Below are 25907 nucleotides of genomic sequence, written 5' to 3' on the forward strand. Positions count from 1 at the left end.
GTGCTGGGACTGGAAGTGGGGTCCTCTGCCTGCACAAGTACTCTGAACTGCTGAGCCAGGGCTCCATCCTTGCTACCCCTCATTATTTTATTTTATATGTATGGGGGATTTGTCTGCATGTATACCTGTGTACTCCGTGAGCCTGTGCCTGTGGAGGCTAGGAGAGGGTGTGAGATTTCCTGAGACTGGAGGTACAGGCGCCTATGAACCACCACTTGAGTGGTGAGAATTGAACCCAGGTCCTATAGAAGAATAGCCAATGTTATTTGCTATTGAGCCATCTCTCCAGCCTAATATATGTACTTTAAAACAAGAATTGCAGTTGTTAAAACAAGAATTGGAAACTATTACATGAGTAATAGTTTTTAAATGTGCTAGAATAGGGGTTGGGGATTTAGCTCAGTGGTAGAGCGCTTGCCTAGCAGGAGCAAGGCCCTAGCAAGGCCCTGGGTTCGGTCCCCAGCTCCGGAAAAAAAAAAAAAAAAAAATGTGCTAGAATAGAGTAGTCGCTAAGATGGGGGAAAGTTCAGGAAATCTCCAGTTGGGACAGCTTATTCCAGAGCACCAAGAGTGGGCTGTTAAACTCCTGTTCTCTCTCCACAGAAACAGCAGCAGAAGGAAGCTCTCCTTGTCTTCTTCAACAGAACAGCAGAAGCTAAAATCCCATGTGTCATGTAAGTAGTCACCGAGGGTCCCCTTTTGCTGTGGCGCATGTTTAAAAGCAGTGATTATGGGATGGGATACAGAGCTGGCTCAGCGAGCGCAGAGCTTGCCACCCAAGCATGAGGACCCGAGTTTGCATCCCAGCGCCTGTAAAGAGAGCCAGGCCATGGCACAGATCTGTAATCCCAGCTGTGGGGAGACAGACAGACTAGACTGATGCCTGCAGCTTGCTGGCCCTGCTCAGTGATCCTAGGCTCAGTAGGAGACCTTTGGACTGAGGTCATTAGGAAGACTAAGGAAGATGCCTGACATTGCCCCTGGCCTTCATACATGCACACACATGCACACCCTCACTGCCATTGAAACTTGAGGCAATCTTGACAATGTGCACGTTGCCTGAGTTTTAATTGCTTGACACTCGTGTTGTGTGGTGGGATAGTAGAGCACACGGTCCACGCACAGTGAAAGTGGATTTCATGTGAGCGAGTAGTGCTGACTGTGAGACCGCGAGCTGTGTATAGAGACCGTAACCTGCTTGGTGCTTTCACTCCCTCCCAGACGCTCTGGCCAATCCTCTGTCTCTGATTGACCCTGCGGACCTATTTCTGATGTTCTGCTGCGTATCAGATGACAAGGGGACAGCCCTTTGCCTCAGTCCCTCCAGGGTCGGTGGGGTGCCTCTCTTCAGTTATTAGGTCCACAACTATTCATTTCCCCTAGAATTTTAAATGTGACCATTAAACACATTCTCATGTGTTGACTGGTTGGTGTTGGGTTTGGGTTTGTTTTTTGCATCGTCAGAGCTCAGACCCAAAACCCTGTACAGAGCAAGCACGCTGCATGGAAACACATCCAAGTGCCCTGCACGGAACCATATCCCAAGCTTAAGTCGAACCTTCTTGCTACCTCATAAGCCTGGGCCGTGCCTGACAAATACCTTCTCAAATCCCACCATAAATGTGTAGCACTGTATTGATTCTAAACAATTTTTACCTCAATGTATTTCACACCTGGAGCCTCTTTGTGAAATCTGAGTGTTGATACTAATTAAGTCTCATGCAAGACCCCAAGTCACAGGCATCTAAGGAGTCAAAATTAGATTGTGGATCCTAAAAACCTGATTGCCTCTACTCTCTGCTGCTTCTCTGTTTTTGCTGCTGTGTGTTTTCCTTTTAATGGGCGTCTTTCAGTGAAACAGACAACTACATTGTAGCAGGCAAACATGTCCATTCTGGGAATGACAAGAGAAACTTGAAATGAGCAGAGCAGTTAGCTGTGTCAGGCCTGTAGGGGAAAGGGTCATTAGGAAAATTGAGGCCAGAGGGTTTTTATGAGGTGACCAAGCTGGTTTTGTGACTCTGTGGTTTTTCAGTGCTGTGGCAATAAACTTCCACTCATATCATGGCAAATTTTATGTCTCTCAGGATAATTAGATCCTGTTAATACACTGGTTACGAATTGAAGTCTGATTTGACACTTTGGTCAGATGTCATTTTGTTTGGAAATAATTTTTAGATGTTTACAGGACAGTCTGCTTGTGTTTGTAGCCCTGCCTTTATCATAGACTCTGTTGAGACCTGCCCTTCCCAAGGAGAGCCTTGTCTACTCTGCCTAGACAAGCCCTTTCCCTAGAAAGGGTGAGCATGGCCTGGTGAAGGCTCTGGTGTCCCAAAAAGCGAGCAGTAGTTACCTGCACAGGTCAACTTAATCCAAGGGGACAGAGCTGACAGAGTGACTCCTTACCCTGGAGGTTCCTAGCAATGGCCCTGCCTTTCAGACCTAACGTTTGTAGATAAAAACAGTATGAAGTTAGGAAAAACCACAGTTGGGGCTGGAGAGATGATGGCACAGTGATTAGAAGCACTCACTGTCCTTGCAGAGAACCCAGATTCCCTCCTAGCACCATGGAACTCCTCACAGTCCCCATTTCCAGAGGATCGATCTGACACCCTTTTCTGGCCTTTGTGGGCACTGCACGCATGTGTGTACACATACATGTAGGCAAACACTCAGATGCATTAAATTAATAAACCATTGAAAACAAGCAAACATACCTAGTGGAAAGAGAAGTTAAATTAATGGGTGATCGAGCAAGAGGGTCCTCCCACCACATTCCCATGTCTGGGAAAACCTCCATTAGCACTGACATAACCGTGGGCTCTGCCAGCTGTGGTCTCAGTAGAAGGCAAGAGGGGAGTCACCCCTAAATGTCTTTTCTCAGTTATCACTTATTTCTCAACGTTGAGCTTACAGGGATTTGTGGAGAGAATCGTTTAACCTAATCTTTTTGGTTTGAAGTAAAACCAGATTAAGTTGGTAATGCAACTCCCATGAAAGCTGATGATTTCAGCAATCTACATGGCGTGAATTCCACATAGCAGCATACCAGAGACAGAGCTCTTGCTCACAGAGAATTCAGTTTGTATGTAAAATGACTAGAGTGTAAAACCCCTTCTAAACATGTCAGAAGATGGTTTACCTCCTTTTCCTGTCCGTCTGACCTGCCGTGAGTAAAGGGAAAGATAAGTCTCAGGAGAGGGCAGGTGCCTTGTAGGTTCTTACGTACTTGGTGGGAATTAACTACAGCTGGATGTTTGAACTGCTTTGTTATTGCAAATATAGCGAATATATCCTGGACCTTCTGGAGAGCGGGCGAGAGAAGTTTCTAGTGTTTGCACACCATAAGGTGCTTCTGGATGCGATTGCTAAGGAACTTGAGAGGAAGGTAAGTCTGAAGTTTGGGGGGGTCTCAGTCTCTACCGTTTGTGTGTCAAGCTCTTCTGGACAGCATTGGGTCAAGACTATGTAAAGAAGTGAGGCCATGGTTTCTAGAAACCTTGCTGAAGATGGGGTCAAGCGTCCTCACACACAGGGCACTCGGTCATCCTCCTACTGTAAACAGGAGCCTTTAAGTGTCCTGGGACACTTCCATTCTCTGCATTCATAATACAGTGGACCTCACTGTTACCAGGAGCTTTTTAAGTTGTACGTGGTGTCTGGCTTTTCAGTACCATTTGATGGATCTTGGTAAAGTGAGCAAAAGCTATCCGGAGGGCGCTCCGAGGTGGAGGGCGCTCCGAGGACATTCACTAAATGTGGCACACTGTATTTTCACTCTCTCTTGACCTTTGCTTTAGTTTAGGATCATGAATTCCCTTCATCTTCCTTATTACTTGCACTTCTACAGTGTTTAAGGAATATAGAGTAAAATCCAACACCTGTCAATCTTTCACTCGGGCTGAATAAGGAAAAGTCACTGTGTTTATGTCAAGACTTAGCTTTTTCTTTCTTTTTTTAAAAAGATTTGCTTAATCTTTGTGGTACTGAAGGTTGAATCCAGGGTCTCTTGGGCACTGCATGTGATAGACCGCTGAGCTACAGTCCAGGCCTCTGTACATTTTCTTTTAAGACAAGGTCTTGCTGAGTTACTGAGATGTGTCTGAACTCACTCTGGCTCAGACAGGCTGTGTACCAGTCCTAGGTGTTTTTTTGATTTTTAGTTACATGTATGGGTGTGGGTGCCTGTGGAGGCCAAAGACATCAGGTCCCCTGGAGCCTAGAATTATGGGCAGTTGTGAGCCGCCCATCGTGGGAGCTGAGCACTGAACTCTGTTCCTCTGCAGGAGCAGGAACGTGCTCTTCACCACTGCACCATCCTCCCAGCCCCTGGTTTTTAAGTAATAAACTACTTGGGCCCCAGTTAGTAATCTAATTTCATTCCCCTCCTTCAGTCCCCAGAGGCCTTGTCGTGAATTTAGTGCAGGTCTGTATTAGTTAGGGTTCTTTAGAGTAACAGAACTTATAGAATGATTCTTTCATATATAAAAAGAGGATTTATTAGAGTGACCTACAGTCTGTGGTTCAGCTAATCGGGCAGTGTTTACCTGTGAACAGAAGGTCCAAGAACCCAGTAGTCATTCAGTCCATGAGGCTGGACGTCTCTGCTGGTCTTCAGTACGTGCCAGCATCCCACAGAAGTAGACTCTAATGCCAGGGAGGGAAAGGACTTGCTAGTGAGAGCAAGCAGGCATGCTTCTTCATGTCCTTTATATAGCAAAAGGTGGGCCAGATTAAAGCTGGATCTTCCTACCCAAATGACCGGATTAAAGGTGAATCTTCCCACCTGGAAGATCCAGGGTAGAAGTGGGTCTTCCTACTTCAAATGACTCAGTTAAGCAAACATCCCTCACAGGCGTGCCCCACACTTGGTTGTTAGTTAATTCAAGAAGTTGACAGCCAATAATAGCCATCAGATGTCCCTCCCCTCCCAAATCTGGTCTCTTTATTAATGAATTTGCATCAGTAGGAGGGCAATGTAAGTAGTTGCCATTGGTGTTTGACCCACCATTGTTTGTGAGATTTCTCTACACGGCTGACATGTCCTTAGGTGGTATGTAGTAGTGTTGGAGTGCCTGTGTGTGCTGTGTGTTTGCATGGACCTCCTATGTGGCCAAGCGTGATCTTCCACACTCATAGGAAACACTCATTTTCAGTGTTATTGGATTGCTGTTAAAGGTAGCTGTTCAGATTTATTATCCTGCCTAAGAAGCCTTGCAGCCCCCTGTTCTCAGGCTCACTTCATGTTATCAGATGTTGACACTTCTACTTTTGCCAGGCCGGTAAACAAGCTCTGATTCTGTGCTTGACTCCATTTGTGTTCCTCTGACTACCAGGGAAATACGTCTTTTGGAGGGGTTGCAGGAGTCAGTTTGGCTTATTCTATGAGGATCCTGTTTGCTCCTATTTTGGCCCATTTTTCTGTTGGATTGTCTTTTTCTTGTTGACGAAGAGAAATTCTTTATAAATCTGGATATTAATCAGTTGTCTTTTTTTTTTTACTTCATTAACCTTATTTTGAATAAAAGATTTATCATTTTAGTTCCACGTCGAGTTTATCCACGTTTCCTTTGTAGCGTACGTATTTGTGACTAACTTAAGGACATTTTCACTAAGTGAGGCTAGGAAGGTTTTCTCTGGAAGCTGTAGACGTGGCTCTTTCACCTTCTGAGGTTTGATTCTTGCGTACAAACGGTTTAGGAGCAGACTGAAGTAGCTAAATCGGTAATCTCTGGGTTTTCAAGAAACCGAAGACAGTTAACTACAAAACTATTAGAATGTATAACAATGCAGATTGGAAAAAAAAGAATGTACAACACTTTAGTACAATGCTTAGATTTCAAATAAGTATACTAAATGAGTTTTTTAAAAAACACACTGGCCGTGGCTGAAGGAATGGCTCAGCAGTTAAGTCGTCTACGGCTGAGCTATATCCCTAGCCCCCCTTTTTTAATGTTTAAAAATTTGATACAGTGTCTCACTGAGTGAGCCACACAGGGCTTTGAACTTGTGGTCCTCCCATGGTAGAGACCTGCACAACTAAGCAGAGCTCTACTAATTTGGTTTTTAAAGGGAACCTTAGCTGTTATCCTCAGGGACATCTCAGAAAATAAGCAGGAGAGATCTGAGAAAGGACAGGAGTATTGGAGACTTGATTCTGAAGGTCTTACGTCATGTACAATGTCACTAGCACTGAATCATGGTGTCTGACAGCTAGGAAACATGTGGCCAAGGAGTCGTTTAGTTTATTAGGCAAATAACTGTTGGAAACTCTCTGGGTACTTGAGGCAGGGAGAGGAATTCAGTGAATCCACCTTACCATTCACTGTATTAAACCTGTGGGTGTTGGGGCTCTCCTCCTCCTGGGCTCAAACTCAGGTTGTCAGACTTGGCAGGACGAGGCTTTACGCACTGAACCATCTAATCTGTAAAGCTATGATATTTCTAAGTACAAAGTAAGAGAGGACTTGGAAGAAAACTGGAAAAAGGGAATGTGCCGGGCAGACTAGCAGCGAGCGGTATGACGTAGACACAATGGAGGCTGCATCTAAAGCCAGCACTGGTCCTAGAGGAGGTAAGAAGTGGTAGACAGAAGCAGCGAAGGCCAATTTAAAAAACTCAGCTCCACTGGAGACTGACTGACTGAGTTAAACAGCATGGATCCTTTCTTTTAGTCTTTTTTTGAGACAGGATCTTGCCAAGTGTAGCCCAGGCTAGCCTCACACCTGCAATCCTCCTGCCTCCATCCTCTGAATGCTGGAATTACAGGTGTACACCATCACTCAGCAAAAGCTTGTTTCCCTTCGGATCAGCCAGGGCTTTCAGCGTGTGCTGTCACACTGCTGATAAGGTGAAGCCCCCTGGCGTGGCTCTGATTCTCTGTCACAAACAACCTGGCAGTGACAGGGAGAAGCTTGCTTTTTTTTTTTTTTCCTTTTGCTATGGTATTTGAGCTTTATAACCTAAGAAAATCATTGCTGTGTGATATACTACACATAAAGTGTACCGTTTGGTGAGACGGTGAGCACAGCCATCATCCTCTGCCCTGATTTCCCCCTGGCTCTCTGTCCTTGTCCTCTTCCTGCCCCCCTCTCTGGGCTGAGCTGAACTGATCTCACTCTTGATTGGTTTGCATTGTTTGGAGTTTGGCATAAGTGTGGAATCATTCAGTGTGTACTCTATTTTTAGTGTGTGCGTGTGTGTGTGTGTGTGTGTGTCTGTGTGTGTCTTATTCATGTTCTGGGATTCATCACTGTTTTATCAACAGTTTCTTTTAGTGCTGAGTAAAACTCACTGCATGGAGACACGGGGATTTTAAACTCACCTATAGGTGAATAAGTACCTACTAACTCCTCTGTTCAGAAACAGTCAGACAGGTCTCTGAATCTGTAGACACAGAAAGATGGGAGGTGGTGTGCACGCCTTTAATCCCAGCACTGGGAAGACAGAGGCAGGTGGATCTCTGAGTTCAAGGCCAGCCTGATCTACAAAGTGAGTTCCAAGACAACTAGGGCTACACAGAGAAAGCCTGTCTTGGGAGGTCGGGGAGGAAAAGAAAAGAAAAAAGGAAAGGAAAGGAGAGGAAAGGGAGAGAAAGAAAGAAAGAAAAAGAAAGAAAGGAAGAAAGGGTTAATCTATTGTCACATAAATTTAAAAATATTTTAGCAGTTTTCAGTATGATGTGGGTGAAAATTTTTTCTTTAGAAGATATGCAATTCTCATTGAGAAAAGAGTCATATTTTAAATGCCTCTTAAAAGAAAACAGCCAGACTAAACATGCAATTATTGTACAGTCTAGAAGTTGGCTCCAGGGCAACCTCAAAGAAACAAAAACTTATTCACACAGAATAGCCTGTTTACAAACACTGCTATCAGATTCACTGGCAGTAACCCCCATGGGCCTGCCCAATGCCCTTCTGTGTGCACACGGGATCGTGGGCAGGTGCCATGGTGTGGATACTGTTCCACAGCACCATGACAGACTAGTCATATAGACAACACTTGACAACCTCTACGGTGAATGTCGCTGAGGGAAAAACACAGTCCCAAGGCATCATGTTGATCACATTTATATAACACTTAGGGATTAAGCTCCTCAGAATGCAGGATGTGCAGGTACTGCATGGGGGGAGGGGTGCACACTGGGGAAGAGAGAGGAAGGGGAGTCAATTCTCAGACGGCTTTAGTAGGGCCTTGTGATCAAGAAACCATTCACCACCATTATGGAGATAAATATATAAAACCCCGCTGATAAAAATGTGTGGAACGGGGTTGGGGATTTAGCTCAGTGGTAGAGCGCTTGCCTAGGAAGCACAAGGCCCTGGGTTCGGTCCCCAGCTCCGGAAAAAAAAGAAAAGAAAAAAAAAATGTGTGGAACGAGTATCCATGTAAAGACATGAGCACACACACACCCCACAGCCTCCCGCCCTCACCCCACACTCGTGTGCATGCACACACATGTACACAGGTAGCATGGGAAATCTGAAGATCTGTGAGTTGTATCAAAGTTGGCGTCCTGGTGGTAATACTCTTCCACACTTTTACAAAAGGCATGGGAAACTCAGCCCCATGTATAGAGGCCTGTTTGTATTGTTTCCTTTGACAATATGTGCCCGTACAATTGTGTCAGTCCAACCTTCAATTTCATAAAAGGAGAGACAGCCCTGAAATTAGAGGATTGAGTAGCAGAGCAATTCTGTCTTTGGCTGCCCTACCTAGAGGAGTTGGCTGGGCAGCCCCTGGGTACTGTAGCAGCTCAGCTCAGTTTGCTCTGTCACACAGAATGTTCAGCACATCCGCATTGATGGCTCCACGCCCTCTGCAGACCGGGAGGATCTGTGCCAGCAGTTCCAGCTGTCCAAAGGACATACGGTGGCAGTGTTGTCCATCACAGCCGCCAACATGGGCCTCACCTTCTCCTCGGCTGATCTGGTGGTGTTTGCTGAGCTGTTTTGGAACCCCGGGGTAAGGAATGAGGTTAACTAGAATCTCCCTGGGCATGGTCAGGGCTGAGAAATATAAGATCCATAAATGAATGGTAGAAGACATGTTCTCGGGCTGGGGAGATGGCTCGGCAGTTAGCAACAACACTGGGTACTCTTGCAGAGGACCTGGGTTCAATTCCCAGCACCCATAATGGTGGCTCACAACCATCTGTAACTTCAAACCCTGTCTATTCTGCATTCCATGAGTACCAGGTACACATGTAGTACACGTACATGCAGACAGAACATTCATACACATGAAAATAAATATTTTTAAAAAGATGACATGTTCTGCATGTGTTCCCTTGCGCTGTCCTGTCTGTCTCTGTTCACTCCTGTGTTTGTTGCCGTTCACTTGTTTCAAGCACAGCAGGTCTTCAGAGTAGGGTCATCAGCTCTGTCTTACTGATGGGGACATCCTGCTGTAGAGAGTTAGGAAAGTCCTAGCCTTCTTCTCCCCCGTGAGGAAAGTGGGCACAGAAAGCCCAAGTGGAGATCCAGGACTATAGCTAAGTCTTCACAAGCACTCACCCAGGCCCCTTGGTTAATTGTCCCTTTGAGCTGTTTGCCAGTGGGGGCCTCAGAGTGACAGCACCAGGTGTTTGTTCAGTGTCTTTGTGTCCCTGGTGTCTGATAACTGAGGTTGTGATAGCAGATCTACAACATTTGTTTGAATTCATAAAAATGTCTTGGAGTCTCAGAAAAAGTTATTTATTTTCCCTCTCATTTTCTGACATGTTGCTATTACAGGGCACAGATCAGCTATTGCTTTAATGATGGGTAGGCTCTAAGGTTGAGGCTATTCATAAAGCAGTGTCCTGGTTCTGGTTACTAAGGGGCTTACCAGCACACGAAAAGAACATACATCCCTAGTCGTCATGCAGGATCCCTTTTGTGGATGGAATATATATGAATATTTGGAAGATAAACGTTAAAAATTTAGATATTTTTTATTTTATGTGTATTATTATTTTGCTTACATGTATGTCCTATATGCCTGGTGCCTCTTGAAAGGCAGAAGAGGCTATCATCGCCTGGAACTGAATTGTATGATTGTGAGCCATCAGGTCCTCTGCAAGAACAAACTGCTGAGCCCCCTCTGCAGTCCCTGGAAGATAACTTCTAATTTTCCAGAGATTAGAAAGGGGAGTGTGCCTATCTCTGTCTTTTGCCCCCAGGACCCAGACTGGAGGCAGAGCCCACATCCATGCTTTACCCACAAGCCCCAGCACAGTGCCCAAGCATGGCTTCTGCTAGATACCAGGTCCTAAGGTTTGTTAGAATCTGTTTTATGAGAGACAGGGGAAATGTTTGATAGAGGCAGCTCAGTGGAGCTTAATGGATAGATGCCCCTCCCTGTGATGGGATGGACTTACTTAGGCCTTTCATTAACTGTCTTGTTCCCTGGCCACACAGGTGTTGATCCAGGCCGAGGACCGCGTGCACCGCATTGGACAGACAAACTCTGTGGGCATCCACTACCTGGTGGCAAAAGGCACCGCAGATGACTACCTCTGGTATGCCCGGGTGGGTGACCTGAACGCCTTGAGCTGGACAGAGGGTGTGGTCTCTTCGCTCCTTCAGTACTTAAGCTTTTGTTGAGACCAGTTAGTGATGGCCTCCTGCTTCCCAACACCATGCCTGACCCTAGTGTTCCTTGGAGACTTGCAGGGTGCAGGGTAAAATCAGTGAGAATAAAGGCAAGTGGCTCTTCCCACTGGCCCAAGAGGGAGAAGAACTTAGCTATTTGATGGAGTCCACTTAAGAACACTGTTCTTAGCTGTGGCACTTTTTAGGATGGGAACAGTGTTCTTTTCTCTTTTGTGATATGCAATATGATGGTCATTGCTGTCAGGGCTAGGCACAGAGAAAGTGCTTGGCCTTGACCACTTAACCATGCCGTGCTTCATGGCTTCATGGCAGGGCTGCAGTGTGTGTCTGTGTGTGTGTCTGTGTGTGTGTGTGTGTACGCATGCGTGTGTTACAGAAGACTGAGCATAGGGCCTCGCACATGCTGAGCAAGTTCTCTGCCTCTAAGCTTTCCCATACGTTCCTTCTCATTTTTCATTTTGAGGCAGAGCCTCACTAAGTACTGGCCTTGAAGTCTCTGAAGCCCAGGAGGTCTTGAGCTTTTGATCCTTCAGCCTCAGACTCTTGTGGTGCTGAGAGTGTAGGGCCACTCCCTGGCCTGCAGTCACATTTCAACCCTTGAAGCTTGTGTCTGTCATCTAGGTCAAAGTCCTCCATGGTCTCTCTCAGTCCCTTTCCCTCTTCCTGGTGTGGAGTTCCTTGGTTATCCCATTAGTACCCACTCTGCGCCAGTGTTCAGCCGGTGACTGGGGTGCCTGACCTCTGCAGTGCAGGCAGATCACCCTACTTCCTCTCTTTGTAAGTGGATTTGCTCATGGGACAGCCTCTAACAGCAAACTCTGATTTTTATTGTAATGAAGCAGAATTTATTTCCTAGACATCTTGTGCTAGGCGGAACTTTGAACCTGGTATAAGGAACAAGCGTGGACTGTTTCTAGCTGAGACAGGGCCAGTGTTCCAGGAAGGTCTGAGAGATGCAAAGATGAAGTTCAGTTACTACCTCACGGCCTGAAGGAACGAAGGGGCCTCACTCAGCCAGCCTTCCGGTAGGTGTGTTCACTACAGCTCATTTCTCCCCTCAGGCCTCTGATTCAAGAGAAGATTAAAGTTCTGGGGGAAGCTGGGCTTTCTGAGACCAATTTCTCAGAAATGACAGAAGCTACTGACTACCTCTACAAGGTAATGCCAGCATCTGACTTCTCCTCCTATGTAAAGCAAGGCAGTGAGCTGACTGCCAAGTTCTTGGGTCCTGGGGCAGGGGGATAAGTTATTTCCGGGGTGGACAGGTCGGCTTGCACACACTCTGTTCATGTGTGATCCCTTCTGAGGAGGAGGTTGGTGGTGATTGCTGCTGCTGCTCCTCATCTGCCCTAAAGTCTCTCCAAAACCAAGGATGACCCGCTGTCTCTCTCATCAGGCCATGGAAAAAAGATGGGCCATCCCCATGGCAACTGCTAGTAGTCCCCATAAGACAGACAGCAATACCAGCCATACAGCAGGGCCACAGAACTATCCAGCGTAGCCAGATAGCATGTGAAACCAGCCCAAGATGGAAGTCTTCCCACCTCGGTCAACCGTTCCTCCTGTAATATCAGCTCTCCTGTAAAACCTGTAAGACCAGACGGCTCAGTGGTTAAGGGTGCTCACTGCTCCTCCAGAGGTCCGCAGTTCAGATCCAGGCATCCACACTATAGTTCACGCTGCCTATAATTCTGTAACTTCCTGTAACTTCAGAAATCCAATGCCTTCCCTTGACCCCCTTGGACCCACAAACGTGTGTATATACACATACACACACACACACACACACACACACACACACACACACACATTTTAAAAATCTTTTTTAAAGCAACTTGTTAAGAAAAATGTGATGGGGACTGGAGAGATGGCTCAGAGGTTAAGAACACTGTCTGCTCTTCCAGAGGTCCTGAGTTCAATTCCCAGCAACCACATGATGGCTCATCTGTAATGAGATCTGGTGCCCTCTTCTGGCCAGCATCCTACAGATAGAATGCTATATACATAATAAATTTTTTTTAAAAAGTGAGGGATGTGCTAGAAAGATGGCTCAGTGGTTAAGAGCACTGACTGCTCTTTTAGAGGTCCTGAGTTCAAATCCAGCAACCACATGGTGACTCACAACCATCTTCTGGTATGTCTAGACAGCTACAGTGTACTCATATACATTAAATAAATAAATCTTTTTTAAAAAAGAAAAAGTGATGGCAGGAATAAGCCTTTTGAGTCAAAAACCATACTGGCAATTTCAAGCACAGAAAACTGGTGGATTTGTAAAGTGAGGAGCGGCTGTGTTGGGGATATAGCACCAAGTGTTTTTCCTCACTGAGCCATCTCAGCACTTGATGTTAAACAGCTGGTGGGTCTGTGGATTGCCACAGTGATGCTAACAATGTATCTCATGATATAGTCAACATTAAGAGTTTAGATTCAGCCTGTCATGTGTCATGGTTGTCACTGCTAGGCGTGGCTTCACCAGTGCCAGCAGTGGACGGATGTATGTGGTGTGCATTCTGACCATCTGTAGCTTTAACATCACACACAGTACAGATCCACTCTGAAAGTGAGGCACAATGTATGGTAAAGACGAATTACAGCTTAACTAACTTCCATTTAGGAAGACTTGGGTTTAAGAAGAGGTGGATCACTGGAGCTACTATAATAGCAAAGTGCAGATATGGAAAATTAGGAAGGAGAACATTTCCGTCACAAAGCTTACTGAGAGAGCACCCTCCTTGTTGCACCTGTCTTTTCTGTTCATCTCTAGCCAGTGAGGAGCAGAGAAGACACGAGGAAGGAGAACATCTCTGCAGGACACTGGCTACTGCCAATCTGACATCACCGTAGTTCCCTGGTTGAATACCATGCCCCATCTCTCAGCTTAGCACTATCCCGGGGTCAGTTTCAAGACTAGCCTCGTCCATTAACATTTTCTCTTTTTCTCTAATAAAGGACCCAAAACAGAAGACGATCTATAGCCTGTTCCAGCAGTCCTTCGAAGACGATGGGAATGACATGGAATTCCTGGAGGCAGCAGAGTCCTTTGAACTAGGAAGTACTTCAGGGACCTCTGGAAATAGCTCGCAGGAGCTAGGAGATATCACAGATGAGAACGCCTTGGCAGACAGCCCACCAAAGAAAAGGAGATTTGAATTCTTTGATAATTGGGACAGCTTTACCTCTCCCTTTTGAAAGGTTCAAAGAAAGAAAAGAAATGAAAGCATTCAAAAAATCATGGGACTCAATGAAATAAAATATTTTGTTTAAAAGCCTGTATTCCTTTTGTAGTGCACAAGAGTCTAAGGCCAGTAGCTACCAGCATTTCCTTCCTGTGTTCCTAACAGGGGCCCGCTTGGAGGCTTAATTACTTTCAGCTTTTCTGGATTAAAAGATACCATGGCTTAGAATATAGTCATAATTTACATTCTCGAATAATGAGGTGCTTCCTATACAACCCCCCAATATCTAGTTAAAATTTTCAACTAACACATTTGTTAAGCATCTCACAGTACTACACCATAGTAACCTTGTAAACTAAGGGCAAAGCCTTGGTGGGGTTTGTCCAACAGGACGAGCAGCAGTGGTGGTGAGTCCTCTTTCCTAAAACAGAAAAGTTCTATTTATGGACACAAAGTGTAAATTTTGATTTTCTCATCATGAATTTTATTTTAATTTTTAAAATCATTACAAGTGTGAACAAACATTCTGAGGTCATAAATTTAGATGCAAGCATGGCCCATAGTTTGTCAGCCTCTGAAGACATAATCCAATAATGATACAAACCACATAGTGTGATTTTAACTTTTCTAACACTTAAATTTAAAAATTTAAACTTAAAAGGAGAAGCAATGTATTTCTTCTACAATAGACAACATAACCACGTAAAAATGAGGCTTTTGAGACAGGCTTTCATGTATCAAAAGCTGGTCTCAAACTTATGTAACAAAGGATAACCTTGAACTGCTGATCCTCCTGTTTCTACCTCCCTGGTGCTGGGGGGGGGGGCACCTCCTCTTACCCTCTTAGCTTATTAAGGGAGACAGCAATCACACCATTAGGGAAAAAATTCTTTGGAATGAGTTAAGGACCAGAAAATGAAGGGTTTGGGGTTTGAGGAAATCAGGAACATCTGATGCCCACTTCTGCTCCATCAGCATCTGTGCTGTGTGTTTGATATCACATGCTTTGAGAAACATCAGAAGTTCTCCCCCTTGACCTAAGGCTGTCTTCAGGGATACAAGACCCCCATAGAAAAACAAAGAACACTGTAAAAGTTGGTGTTTTCTCCCTGGCCCCAGGCTCCCGGAATAATGACTGTGAAACTCAAATATATTTACAGATACCTAGACCAATAGGCTTTGGCTGTTTCCAATCAGATCATAATTAATATCCCATTTATTCTAAGTTCTGACACATGCTCAGCTCCATGCTCCTGACCCCCATGTTCCCAGGGGAATGAATCCTCTCGAGCTTGGCTGTATCCCAGCATTCAATCTCCCAACTGGATCTCCCACCTTCTATTTCCTGCCTAAACTAATCAGCATCTTACTGACAGGTCTTGCAGCCAAGACTGCTCCTTATTCTGCAAAAGTGGATACATGGAGTCTGACCATCTATTTACTCCTTCCTTCCACTTCCCACCACGTCAGTCCAGGAACACCTCTGTAAGGGCATGGAAGGGGTTCATTAGAGCAGTCTCAAATACCTGTGTTTGATTTGGCTTTCCTATACAGTCTCAGTGAGGGCCATACTCCTAACCTCAGCAGATGGCACTAAGCCTGTTAGCCTCTGGGCCACCATGGCAGCTGCCAGTTGCTCAGTTTTGCAGCACCCTCTGTCCTCATTTCCCTTCTCCTGTTCGATGGACTATTATCAGCCACTCTCCCAACCCTTTGGTCCTGAGGGTGAAATATGCAGAAAGTTCATAAACAGTTTTCAGCTTGACTGAAGTGAGCACTTGAGGAGGCACATGCCCAGTGTTAGGAAGAGTCTACCTAGAACCATGGCTGCTCCTTTGTGTTTAGCTTTATCTGTGTGGGATGAGACAGGTCAAGGTTCACGTTTCCTCAATGATGATGCGGTTATTGTCAGCACCACATATTAAAAGGCCATCCTTTCAGCTGTCAATCTGTGGGGACAGTTATCTACTACCATACATTTGATGTAAAATTATTCTGGAAATGAGTAAGTGTAAAAAAATGAAGGCCCCACATTCTCCCTCTGACCCCTAGCCTACTGTTTCTTAGAGGTGATAACTAGTAGAGTTTGGGATGGGGCCATTCATATTCTGTTTTATAAAACTTGTACTGAATCTATCGGACTGCAGCGGTCCGTTTCCTATGATACACTTACCCACTGTTTTAGATTGATCTACTCCATTTCCCTTTAAGTGACCTGTGATCCTGCCAGAAGTCTCCTTGGTATTGACCCATTAACAAAACTGGGTGATTTTTTTAAAACGATTTGAGGAGCTACAGAAGAAAGAGGAGGATATATATGTGTGTGAATATTTTGGACATGTTGATCTCTGTGTCCAGAACTAACTCTGGAGGCATCAACAGGATGCTGGGCCTTCCTGAGACTCAGATAAACCTTTGTGTCATGAGACGAACGTGTGCCTCACATGGCTTTCAAGAATAGAATGTTGCATATGCCCCAAGAGAGAACTGGTTGGCTCCGTAGCTAAAAGGATCTCCCTCTGGAAGTGACTTTTAGTTAATGATCTTAGAGATGAAAGGTGAACTCTGAGTGCTTCTGAAGAACAAGGTGATTGATTCAGAAAAGATTTTTACTGAGCTTGTATGGGAGCACAATGTGGTGAACATCTATAACTCACAGTCCTCTAATGGCATAGAAATTTGCCCATAAATCAGCGGATTGAGGATTTGTGAGAGGCACACTTTTCTGCAGTCACTTCGAGCTGATTTCCTGAGAGCCATTTGTATCTCCTTGAGCTTGCTCTTTAAAGAGAATTGTTCGGTTTGGTGAAATTGCTGTGAGCGGGAACAATTTCCTCCTACCATGAAGTGTCTGCTTTTCAGCTGCTCTGCCACATCTCACTCATGCAGTCTCTTCTCATCTCTGACCCCGCCAGGCCAGAGGCCATGCCAGGTGACATGGCAGGATGTAGGCCAGGTCAGTATTGTTAGGTTAGAATAGCCAGAGTCTGCCCAGCTATTATACCTAAAGCTTATAATAAATACATTTAAGTCTCCATGTCATCATTCAGAATAAGGGCAGGAACAGAAAGTCAAACTTTTATAGCATAGTACCCACCCACACAGCTACTGCCAGGGGCCCGGATTGATAGGGAGGCCATAAAAATGTTTCCCCACACGGCAGCTGCAAACATCAATCCCATTTACTTGAACACAAATAGGTTTTTGCTGTGCAGTTTCTGTAAGTAGGCAGTTTACGTGGAGAGTTTTCCATTGTTACCCTCGTTCTCTTCTGGAAAAAGAAATGGCTGCTCCCTTGGCCTCTGCTACTCTTCTGTCCTAAGTGGAGAAAGGGATGCTAAGCCTAGCATGGGACAGAGATGTGTTAAGCACGTTCCTACCCCTGTATAGGTGTGAGGTGGCAGTCATGGTGTCTGTGGCTGTCTTATTGTGCCCAGGCTAAAGAAATTAAGGAGACCTTCAAGAGACTAGCAGATCTGTCGTAATCCCTGGAGCATGGCAGAGAGAAGACAGGACTGAAAGGCATCACGAGCATCTCCACCATATAGCCACCGCCACAGGGCCAACGCCTATTGGGCGCTCAAGCTTACTCTATCCTCCCAAGACCTTAAGGAGCGTATGGTATTCTGTGCAGCAGAGGAAACAAACCCAATGACTTGAGTTTTCAAATACAGAAGAAAGATCACAAGTCTAGAAGTCACTTACTGGCTGCATGGCCTCAGGCAAATCACGTGGTCTCTCTGAACCCTAATTTCCAATTTATCTAGAAAACCTCCCAAGCAGACCAATTCTAGAGTAAGTGGATTGACCTTGGATGGCAAGAAAATCCAAACCTGCAAAATTCTTTACAAACGTATCACATAATGTCATATCAAAGAACAAGTTCCTGGTCAGCAAATATTCACCCTTAGTGTGCCAGGCTTCCTGTTAGTGCACTGGGACACAAAGACCAGCACAGCTGTGCCCTCGCTAGTTATGAAGCAAGCCCCTGGGTGCTGGTTTCAGATAGACGTGGTGCCTAGAACAGTTTGGGTCTACAGAAAACTGATGGAATGGTGCAGGTATTTTGTATATCTTTTCACCCAATTAATGAACCTATATTAATAGTTTCATTAATCCCCTGTTACTCAGATCTTGGTTTTTACAATATCTTTTGTTCTGTCCGGTGGGTTCTGTTGTGATCTAACATCCACCCCCGGCACAGCTGTAGCAGGATCATGCTGACCACATCCCCTGCTAAGTTCTGAGGTTTGTTAATCTTATGAAATTCCACAAAGCTTTATGTAGGGTCCATCAAATGAAAGGTCATATATGAACTGTTATGTCTAAAATAGCTCGAGTCAGAGCTGACTACTGGGAAACCCTTTCTGCACCTACCTGCTTATGAGCTCATTGTGGGTTTTTTCCCTTTATACACTGACAGAAAAAAGTTGTCTGTTGTCATAGTTTCAGACCCAATTCTGAATTGTGTCCCTGGCCTGACCAGTATTAAGGTGTGGGTTCATCAAACTATTTTTTTCTTAACTGAGGTCAGTATCTGTATGGTTTGTATAGTGACTGCTGAACCCTGACAGTTCGTAGATACATTTAGACATCATGTCACCTCAGGCTTCTTTGAGCTTTTGATGATCTTTACAATTTTGAGAAGTTCTGGTAAAGAATTTTGTAGGAGCCCATTGGAATTTATCATTTTTCTCATCGTTGGAACAGGGCGGTGGGGCTATAGGGAGGACTCTGTAAAGTGCTTGCCATTCGGGTGTCATGAAGAGTTGGGATTTCTAGAACCCACCTACATGCTGGGCTGTAGGAGTGTCTTTTAGTCGCCTGATATAATTGTCATCTGGAGGCTTAATGCCTGTCTGCTGGCCTCGGCCTACAATGTTTTCAGTCTGACTTACTGCTGAATAAGCCCACCCTTTCTAGTTCTGCGTTCAACTCAGCTGTTCTGGCTCGAAACTCCTCTTCGAGCTGACTGATCCAAACTGGCTTATTTCTGTTTCTTGTTGACTTGCTCTGCTCTAACTCTGGCGATCTGTTCTAATGTTCTGGATCTCTTCAGTCTCTGGTTTGTTCTGCCTTCACCCATGTCTAGCTTGTTCTATTTTCAGCCTCTCTCTGTAAAAATCTCAGTAAAACTACCCTAAATTCTATGAACTGAACTGCCATGAGCTCAATTCCACTGCACTACCTCTCAACTCACTGACTCAAATGAACCGACTAGAACACAGAGATCTGAACGCATGTCTTCTGAGCAGGGATTAAAGGTATATACTGAGGCTAGAAAGATGGTTCAGTGGTTAAGAGCACTGGCTGCTCTTCCAGAGGTCCTGAGTTCAATTCCCAGCAACTACATGGTGGCTCACAACCATCTATGAGGTTCGATGCCCTCTTCTGGTGTGTCTGAAGATAGCAACTCACAATACATTAAATAAATCTTAAAAAAAGGAAGAAAGGAAGGAAGGAAGAAAAAAGAAAAAACAGGTATATAGGTATATACCACCATGCCTGGACTTAAGCTTTTCTCAAAAATTATTCTATACCAGGTTAGTCTTGAATTCAGATCTGCTTGCCTCTGTCTCCTGGAATTAAAGGTGTGTCTATGTTCCAGTGGGATTACACAGAGCAAGGTCTTGGATATGATCTCTTGCCAGAGCAGCCATGTTCAGAACTAAAATCCTCAATGCTGGGCAGACAGGGTAGCACACTAATTCCAGCAGTAGGAAGGAGAAGACAAGGAACCCCTGAAATAAGCTGGTTACCCAGAAGAGCTGGGTTTACAAGCTTTTGTGGTCCATTGAGAGACCCTGCCTACTGAGTAAAGTGGAGAGTGATCAGTGAAGACTCCAGATGTTTTCTCAGGCTTTCACATGCACACCATACCTAAGGAGCATGTGTGAGGAGAGGGTAAAGTCATGAGTGAATGTGTACTACTGACAGGAACTCTTACCCCAGACCCATGGGAACTGACAAAGCTTTCCTTGGGTCAGAATCAGAGAACCGGAAAACCATCCCTCTGGTCTGTGTGGGATATTGACAGTGTAGAGAAGGTATCCACCACAGCTTCCTCCTCCTGGATGCTTGCAGCCTGAGACTGCTTCCCCACAGAGGCCTCCCACTAACTAACTAACTCTCTCCTCCCCCTGTAGATGTTGTCCTGAGGTTCTGGGTTGCTGTGTAATTGGTCCGCCTCCATCATCGTGAACATAGCCCACCTGATCCCAGCTTTTCTGCATGTGTCTCTTGTGTGTTAGTCCTCTCTCTTTTCTCCTGTCATCCAGGTCAGGTTTTCAGAACCATGTTGCACATCACAAAGGTAAAGCATCACATCACATCACAGCAAGAGAACAGGTCAATATGACATCATCGCTAATGTAGACCTTGATCACCTGGTCAAGGTGGTGCTTTGGAGGCCTCTCTGTTGTAAAGTCCTTTCTCTGGACTTGCCATTTTTCAAAGAAAGTTTTGTATGGCCCATGCTGAAAGAATGGCACTTATGCTCCCGCTTAATGGGAGGCCAAGTCTCCACAAAAATTACTTTCTGTTTTTTGAGACAGGGTTTCTCTGGGTAGCCCTGGCCATCCTGGTGTTGTTGTAAAATATAAAAAATAAAAACTGCTGGGTTCGGTCCCCAGCTCCGGAAAAAAAAAAAATTAAAAAAAAAAATAAATAAAAACTGTCTTTTATCCCACTCAAGATCTGGCACTATGGTGCCCCATGATACCTGATAGATATCTTAAAACTCAGTCAGCAAAGCCTCTCATCAGCTCTGCTCCATCCCATATCACACTGCTGAAGGCCTCTCTCTGAGCCTGGCAGCAATCTCTTATCTAGTTCCCACGGCAGGTTTCCATGCCAGAAACACATATCCCAACTCCATGGTGGCCCAGACCAGCCACCCCACACTCCATTACACTTAAATCTACACATGAAAGAACATACAACACAATAACCTTTGACCCAATTAATAAGATATAATTGCCCACCTAAACATACAAAGCCCAGTTCCATCCATCCCTTAAGAACATTAATAACAACCTGTAAATACACAGAGTGGAATCTTAACGTCACCATCCATGTTGTCTACCATCTACTCTATTCCTCCTCTGCTCCCGTCTCCTCCTCTTCCTTCAAACTCTTCTCCTGCCCATCCTTCCTTCTCATCCAATGACAGGCCTCCTTCTATCCTGTACCTGCCCTCACCTGTATTTTACAAATTAAATGGGGAGAAGGTTCTGGTGAAGTCACCTGATTCCTAAGTAGTGACTAGGCAGCTGTCCTTGGGGCAGTGGAATTAGCATCAAAATACAGATAAGTCCAGGCCAACCACAACATCCTGGGACTCACTCTGTAGACCCAGCTGACCTCAAACTTAGGAGATCCACCTGCCTCTGCCTCCTGGGTGCTGGGATTAAAGGCGTGTGCCACCACCTCCCTGCTCTCATAAATTACTTGGATTGTTCTGTAAAAATTTTTAAAAATTATTTATTTCCATCTTATGTGCATTGGTGTTTTGCCTGCTTGTCTGTGTGGAGTTGTCAGATCTTGAAGTAACAGACAATTTCCTTTTCTTTTTTTTTTTTTCCCCCGGAGCTGGGGACTGAACCCAAAGCCTTGCACTTGCTAGGCAAGCACTCTACCACTGAGCTAAATCCCCAACCCCGTAACAGACAATTTCAAGCTGCCATGTGGATGCTGGGATTTGAACCGGGTCCTCTGGAAAAGCAGTCAGTACCCTTAACTGTTGAGGCATCTCTCCAGCCCGATTTTTCTCTTCTTACCATGTACTTATTCAATTATCTCTATGAGCTCATGGATATTAATTTTATCCTTTGGATAGTACAGCTATACCATTTCGTGTTTTCTTCACAATTTTCTGTGTCTACTAGGAGCTCTTTTATTGGCTCCTGTGTCTCCTCAGACTTCACTCCATTATTAAAGGACCTTCTGGATTTGAGGACATTTCCTAATTTTCTGGTTCCAGGCTCTCTTACATGTTTCCTGCACAGTGCTAGAGTCCGCTGCTTCTCCAGAAACCTTGGTTTTTCTTTGTTTTTTTCCAGGGTGGTGGGACATTAGAAACCAAGACCTGGAGTGTCCTTAGTGCCACAGGGGTTGTTGGAGTTCATGAAAAATTGAGACAGGGTCTAAAGTAACTCAGGTTGGCCTTGAACCCGCTACATAGCTGAAGATGACCTTGAACTACTTGTCTCTACTTCCCAAGTGCTGGGATTGCAGGGATGTGCCACCATGTCCCTCCATGCTGGGATTATTTTAAAGTGTTACTTTCTTCAGATTATGAAAGAAATGCATGTTCATCATAGAAACACTAAGAAATGTACATAGAAAATAATCCATTTAACTAGTTCCACAACCTTTGTCCTAAAAGTAGCCTCTGCTTTTTCTCCTCCTCGGATTTATACCATCGGAGCTGTAAAGTATTGTTTTACTCTCCTGAGTTAATTGTCTCTGAGGCTAACTGCCTCAGTCTGCTAATCTCTTACAGCTTCTAGCCTCTGTACAATCCAATTTAGGCCTAGAATGTCCTTAGCCCCTGGGTCTTACCGCTGAAGATGCTCACCCCCTTTTTAGTTCTTTCTGATCTCTGGCTGGCTGGCCAACTCAGATGTTCGGGCTTGGAACTTTCCAAGCTGACTGATTCACTCTAGCTTCTCTCAGTTTCTAGTTCCCTTCACTCTAGTTCTCTCTCAGAACAACTTGGCAATCTGTTCTAATCTTCTGGTTCCTTCTCATTCTCTGGTCCTTTGTCTTCACCTGTGTCAAGCTTGTTCTCTCTTCAGCCTGTCTCAGTGAAACTCTCCTGATAAAACTGCCTCCTTCCTTCCTCTCCGTCTCTGCTTAGCCCCTCAAGTACACCCCACCCCCTTGCGAGAGTTGGGCATATCCTATTCTGTCAATATCTTTCTCTGATTCATCACTTTGTCTCTCACTCAATTGGACATTTTCAAACATGGGTGCTTCCTTTTTTATTTTTAAGCCATTTTTATTCATTTATTGTATGAGTGTTCTGCTGTATATACATATGCAGGCCAGAAGAGAGCATCAGATCCCCTTGCAGATAGTTATAGCCACCATGTGGTTGCTGGGAATTGAACTCAGAATCTCAGGAAGAAGGGACAGTGCTTCTAACCGCTGAGCCATCTCTCCAGCCTGGGTGCTTCCTTCTACAAACTAACTTTACCTTCATTGTTTGGGTTAGAGGTATGTACTAAGTGGGTGTCTGTATTCCTGCCAGAGGGATTAAAGGTGTGTGCCAAGGGCTGAATGATACCACAACTAGAAACAGGTTTTTCAGTAAGTAATAAGATCAGGATCCACAAAGTGTGATCAAATATCCTGTAATACCGAGCCGAAGTAATATACGAGGAAGACACAAACAGAACTGTTTCTGTTTCATAAAACTGTATGTGGTAGCGATGGCATTGACCATATAGTCACTGTTCAACAGAATTCAATGTCTGGAAATGCTTCCTGGAAGATAGGAAGTGGATGGGACCTTAGAGGTTACCTCACCCAGACCCTCACTGTAAACAAAACTGGCTTCTTAGAAGTAGGGAAATGGTACTTTATACAAGGGACAGAGTCTCCCCAAGGTCATACCATAAGTTACTTAGAGAATCTGGCCTGCACCCTGCCTGACTTGGTCAGTGTTATTATGACACAGGTTAGTGCCTGCTAACATTAAAGACAGATGACCTTGGGATCAGTCAGCTTAAGACTACTTTGGTTCGGGGCTGGGGATTTAGCTCAGTGGTAGAGCGCTTACCTAGGAAGCGCAAGGCCCTGGGTTCGGTCCCCAGCTCTGAAAAAAAGAACCAAAAAAAAAAAAAAAAAAAAGACTACTTTGGTTCTACCCCCTACACTGCTAGGAGACACTGGGCAAAGCTCTTACATCCCGGGCCTTCAATTCTTCATCCAGACAGTGGTAGCCACAGTTGTGTGGTGCTTGCTATGTCTCGGTACTGTAACAAACACTGACTGAATCAGCTCATTGCCTTCCCACAACTTTATGAAGGACGTGTTACACTTATACAGACTTTATAGTTGGAAAACCAAAACAGTAAGAAAGAAGAGAACTTAACAAAAGTCTCATAAGTGGTAAGAGAGAGGACTACTAATTCTCCAATTACAGAACCTGTGTCCCTAAACAACACATGAAATTGTTATATTAAAAATATGGATTAAAATTGTTCCAACTACAAATGATCATAAATGTTATGATCTGACACATCCCTAGAATAGGTTTAGTCATTTTGTTCCATGCCTGCCAGCTATTTCACATTTCATATTTTATATTGCTGTAACATGCCTGCCAGACATTGACACAGAGAAGTGGACTTGGCTGAGAACAAGGACATTCTGACCACACTGTTTTTTTTTTTTTTTTTTTTTTTCTGTATGAGGTTTGCTAATCTTAAGAAATTCCACAAAGCTCCATGTAGCTTTGTGGAATCAAAGGTAGATATGAACTATTATGTGTAAAATATCTCAAATCAGAGCTGACCACCAGGCAGCCTTCCTGTACCTATGTATAGACCTCACTGAAGAATACTAATAAGCCAAAAAGTTATGCTTATAATACTCATGCCATGTCATCTCAATGTTCTGAAATTCTCCTGTTCATCACCCATCCACCACCCTTACGTCACTCAGGACCAATCAGCTTGAAGGTTAGCTGATAGTACTTTGCCTACTAAGTCAATGGCTCCTCTCCTTGCCCTTTAAACTTCTGAACCTGGTTTCCTCTACAAAAAGCCTGCCCTGAGAGCAGACTAGTACCGCAATTAGGCATCTGAGTGTGTTTTGCAGCCCTGAACATTCAGTAATAAGATGTGCGTTCAATAAACTATTCTTGCTTAACTGAGATCAGTGTTCGTGTGGTTTGAGTGGCGATTCCTGAACCCCAACAAGAGCACAAGTGAAATGGAACACTGAAGCAGACTGTCCCCATGTCACCTTTCAGACAGTGCCATCTGGCGTCGTCATTGCTGTATCTGCTGCTGCTGAGCACCTGTGATCCTCTCAGCCTAGAACTCAGCTCCTGAAGGAACTCAAGGCTTGATTCAGCCACTTCTCCACAGAAGTAAAGATACAAAATACATGCCTGCCCGAAAGCTGCTTTCAACATAATTGTGAAGAGACAAAAACACACAAGAAATCATTTCAGGTAGTTGATATTTAGTTGTGTGAAATGAAACTACTCATTACTGGAGTTCCGACTGGGAATACGGTGAGGTAATGTCACAGTGCCTACTGGCATTCTCCTACATTCTTGTTCCACAGCTAGCCAAGCTTTGTGTTTCCTGGCCATCCCATGAAAAAAGGCAGCAAAACTTTTTTTAAATTTAAAGGCAGGGTTTCTGTTTAGCCCTGGCTGTCTAGGCCTTGTTGATGGCCTTGAACTCACAGAGATCCACTTTCCTCTTCCTCCTGATTGCTAGGATCGAAAACATCTACCATCACCACCCAGCCAACAAACAATATTATTTCTTCACGTAGAACACACTTTAAAAAGTTTTATGCCACATGGGGTCTACATAGTGATTTCTAAGACGGCCAGAGATAGAGAGAAACCCTGGCTCAAAATCAAATACCCCCCCCCCCAAAAAAAAAAAACCAAAACATTTACTTCCTTCCTGTCCTGAATGTGAAAAGGGACTTCCTGACTTATCCCTTGGAGAGAACTCAGAGGAAGATAATAGTTGAGGATCACAGAGTGTTGGAATTTAAGGTTTCAACACTTGGACCAGGAATCTGATTACTGGGCCAGCGAATGGTTTCAGAAATGAATAGGAAACCCCAGTCAGGACTGAGGGGCCAAACGGAAGGCAAAACTGGAATGATTGTTAACTCATCCCAGCCTCAAAATTACACTTTTCTTACTTTTGAACAATTTTATTTCATTATTTTGTGTGTGGTGTTCTGCCTGCACATAAGGACTGTGCACCATGTGTGTGTCTGGTACTCAGAAAGTGAACTGCTTGTGGGGCTGAGAATCCAACCATAACGTTCCTAACTGCTGAAACCACCTCAAAGCTAACCACATTTTTCTTAGAATTCCAGATCTCTAAGTTCCTAATGCCCTGACTAGTTAATACAGTTCATGTTGTAGTGA

The 25907-nt window shown here is 44.6% G+C and overlaps 1 protein-coding gene and 1 long non-coding RNA gene across 8 annotated transcripts in view; one reads left to right on the forward strand and one right to left on the reverse strand.

Moving 5' to 3' along the window:
- Smarcal1 (Swi/SNF related matrix associated, actin dependent regulator of chromatin, subfamily a-like 1) overlaps positions 1 to 13870 on the forward strand; it is a 45961-nt gene extending 32091 nt beyond the window's left edge. For 6 of the 7 annotated variants that reach the window (XM_039083662.2, XM_039083659.2, XM_008767235.3 and 3 more), the window contains 6 exons: positions 604 to 674; positions 3286 to 3388; positions 8782 to 8964; positions 10401 to 10501; positions 11657 to 11753; positions 13548 to 13864. In XM_039083662.2, the coding sequence (XP_038939590.1) occupies positions 604 to 674; positions 3286 to 3388; positions 8782 to 8964; positions 10401 to 10501; positions 11657 to 11753; positions 13548 to 13787 (795 nt within the window). In that variant the 3' untranslated portion in view covers positions 13788 to 13864. Of the gene's footprint in view, positions 1 to 603; positions 675 to 3285; positions 3389 to 8781; positions 8965 to 10400; positions 10502 to 11656; positions 11754 to 13547 lie in introns of all 7 variants that reach the window. The other variant, NM_001108222.1, reaches the window with a different exon arrangement.
- Positions 13871 to 16938: 3068 nt separating this feature from the next.
- Positions 16939 to 24174, reverse strand: LOC120094703 (uncharacterized). The gene is made up of 2 exons (XR_005489196.2): positions 19987 to 24174; positions 16939 to 17092 (listed from the first exon to the last, which is right to left on the reverse strand). It is a non-coding gene; the product is annotated as an uncharacterized LOC120094703 (long non-coding RNA).
- Positions 24175 to 25907: the final 1733 nt, after the last annotated feature.

Source organism: Rattus norvegicus, chromosome 9, assembly GCF_036323735.1.
Source record: "Rattus norvegicus strain BN/NHsdMcwi chromosome 9, GRCr8, whole genome shotgun sequence".
Classification (NCBI taxonomy): Eukaryota; Metazoa; Chordata; class Mammalia; order Rodentia; family Muridae; genus Rattus; species Rattus norvegicus.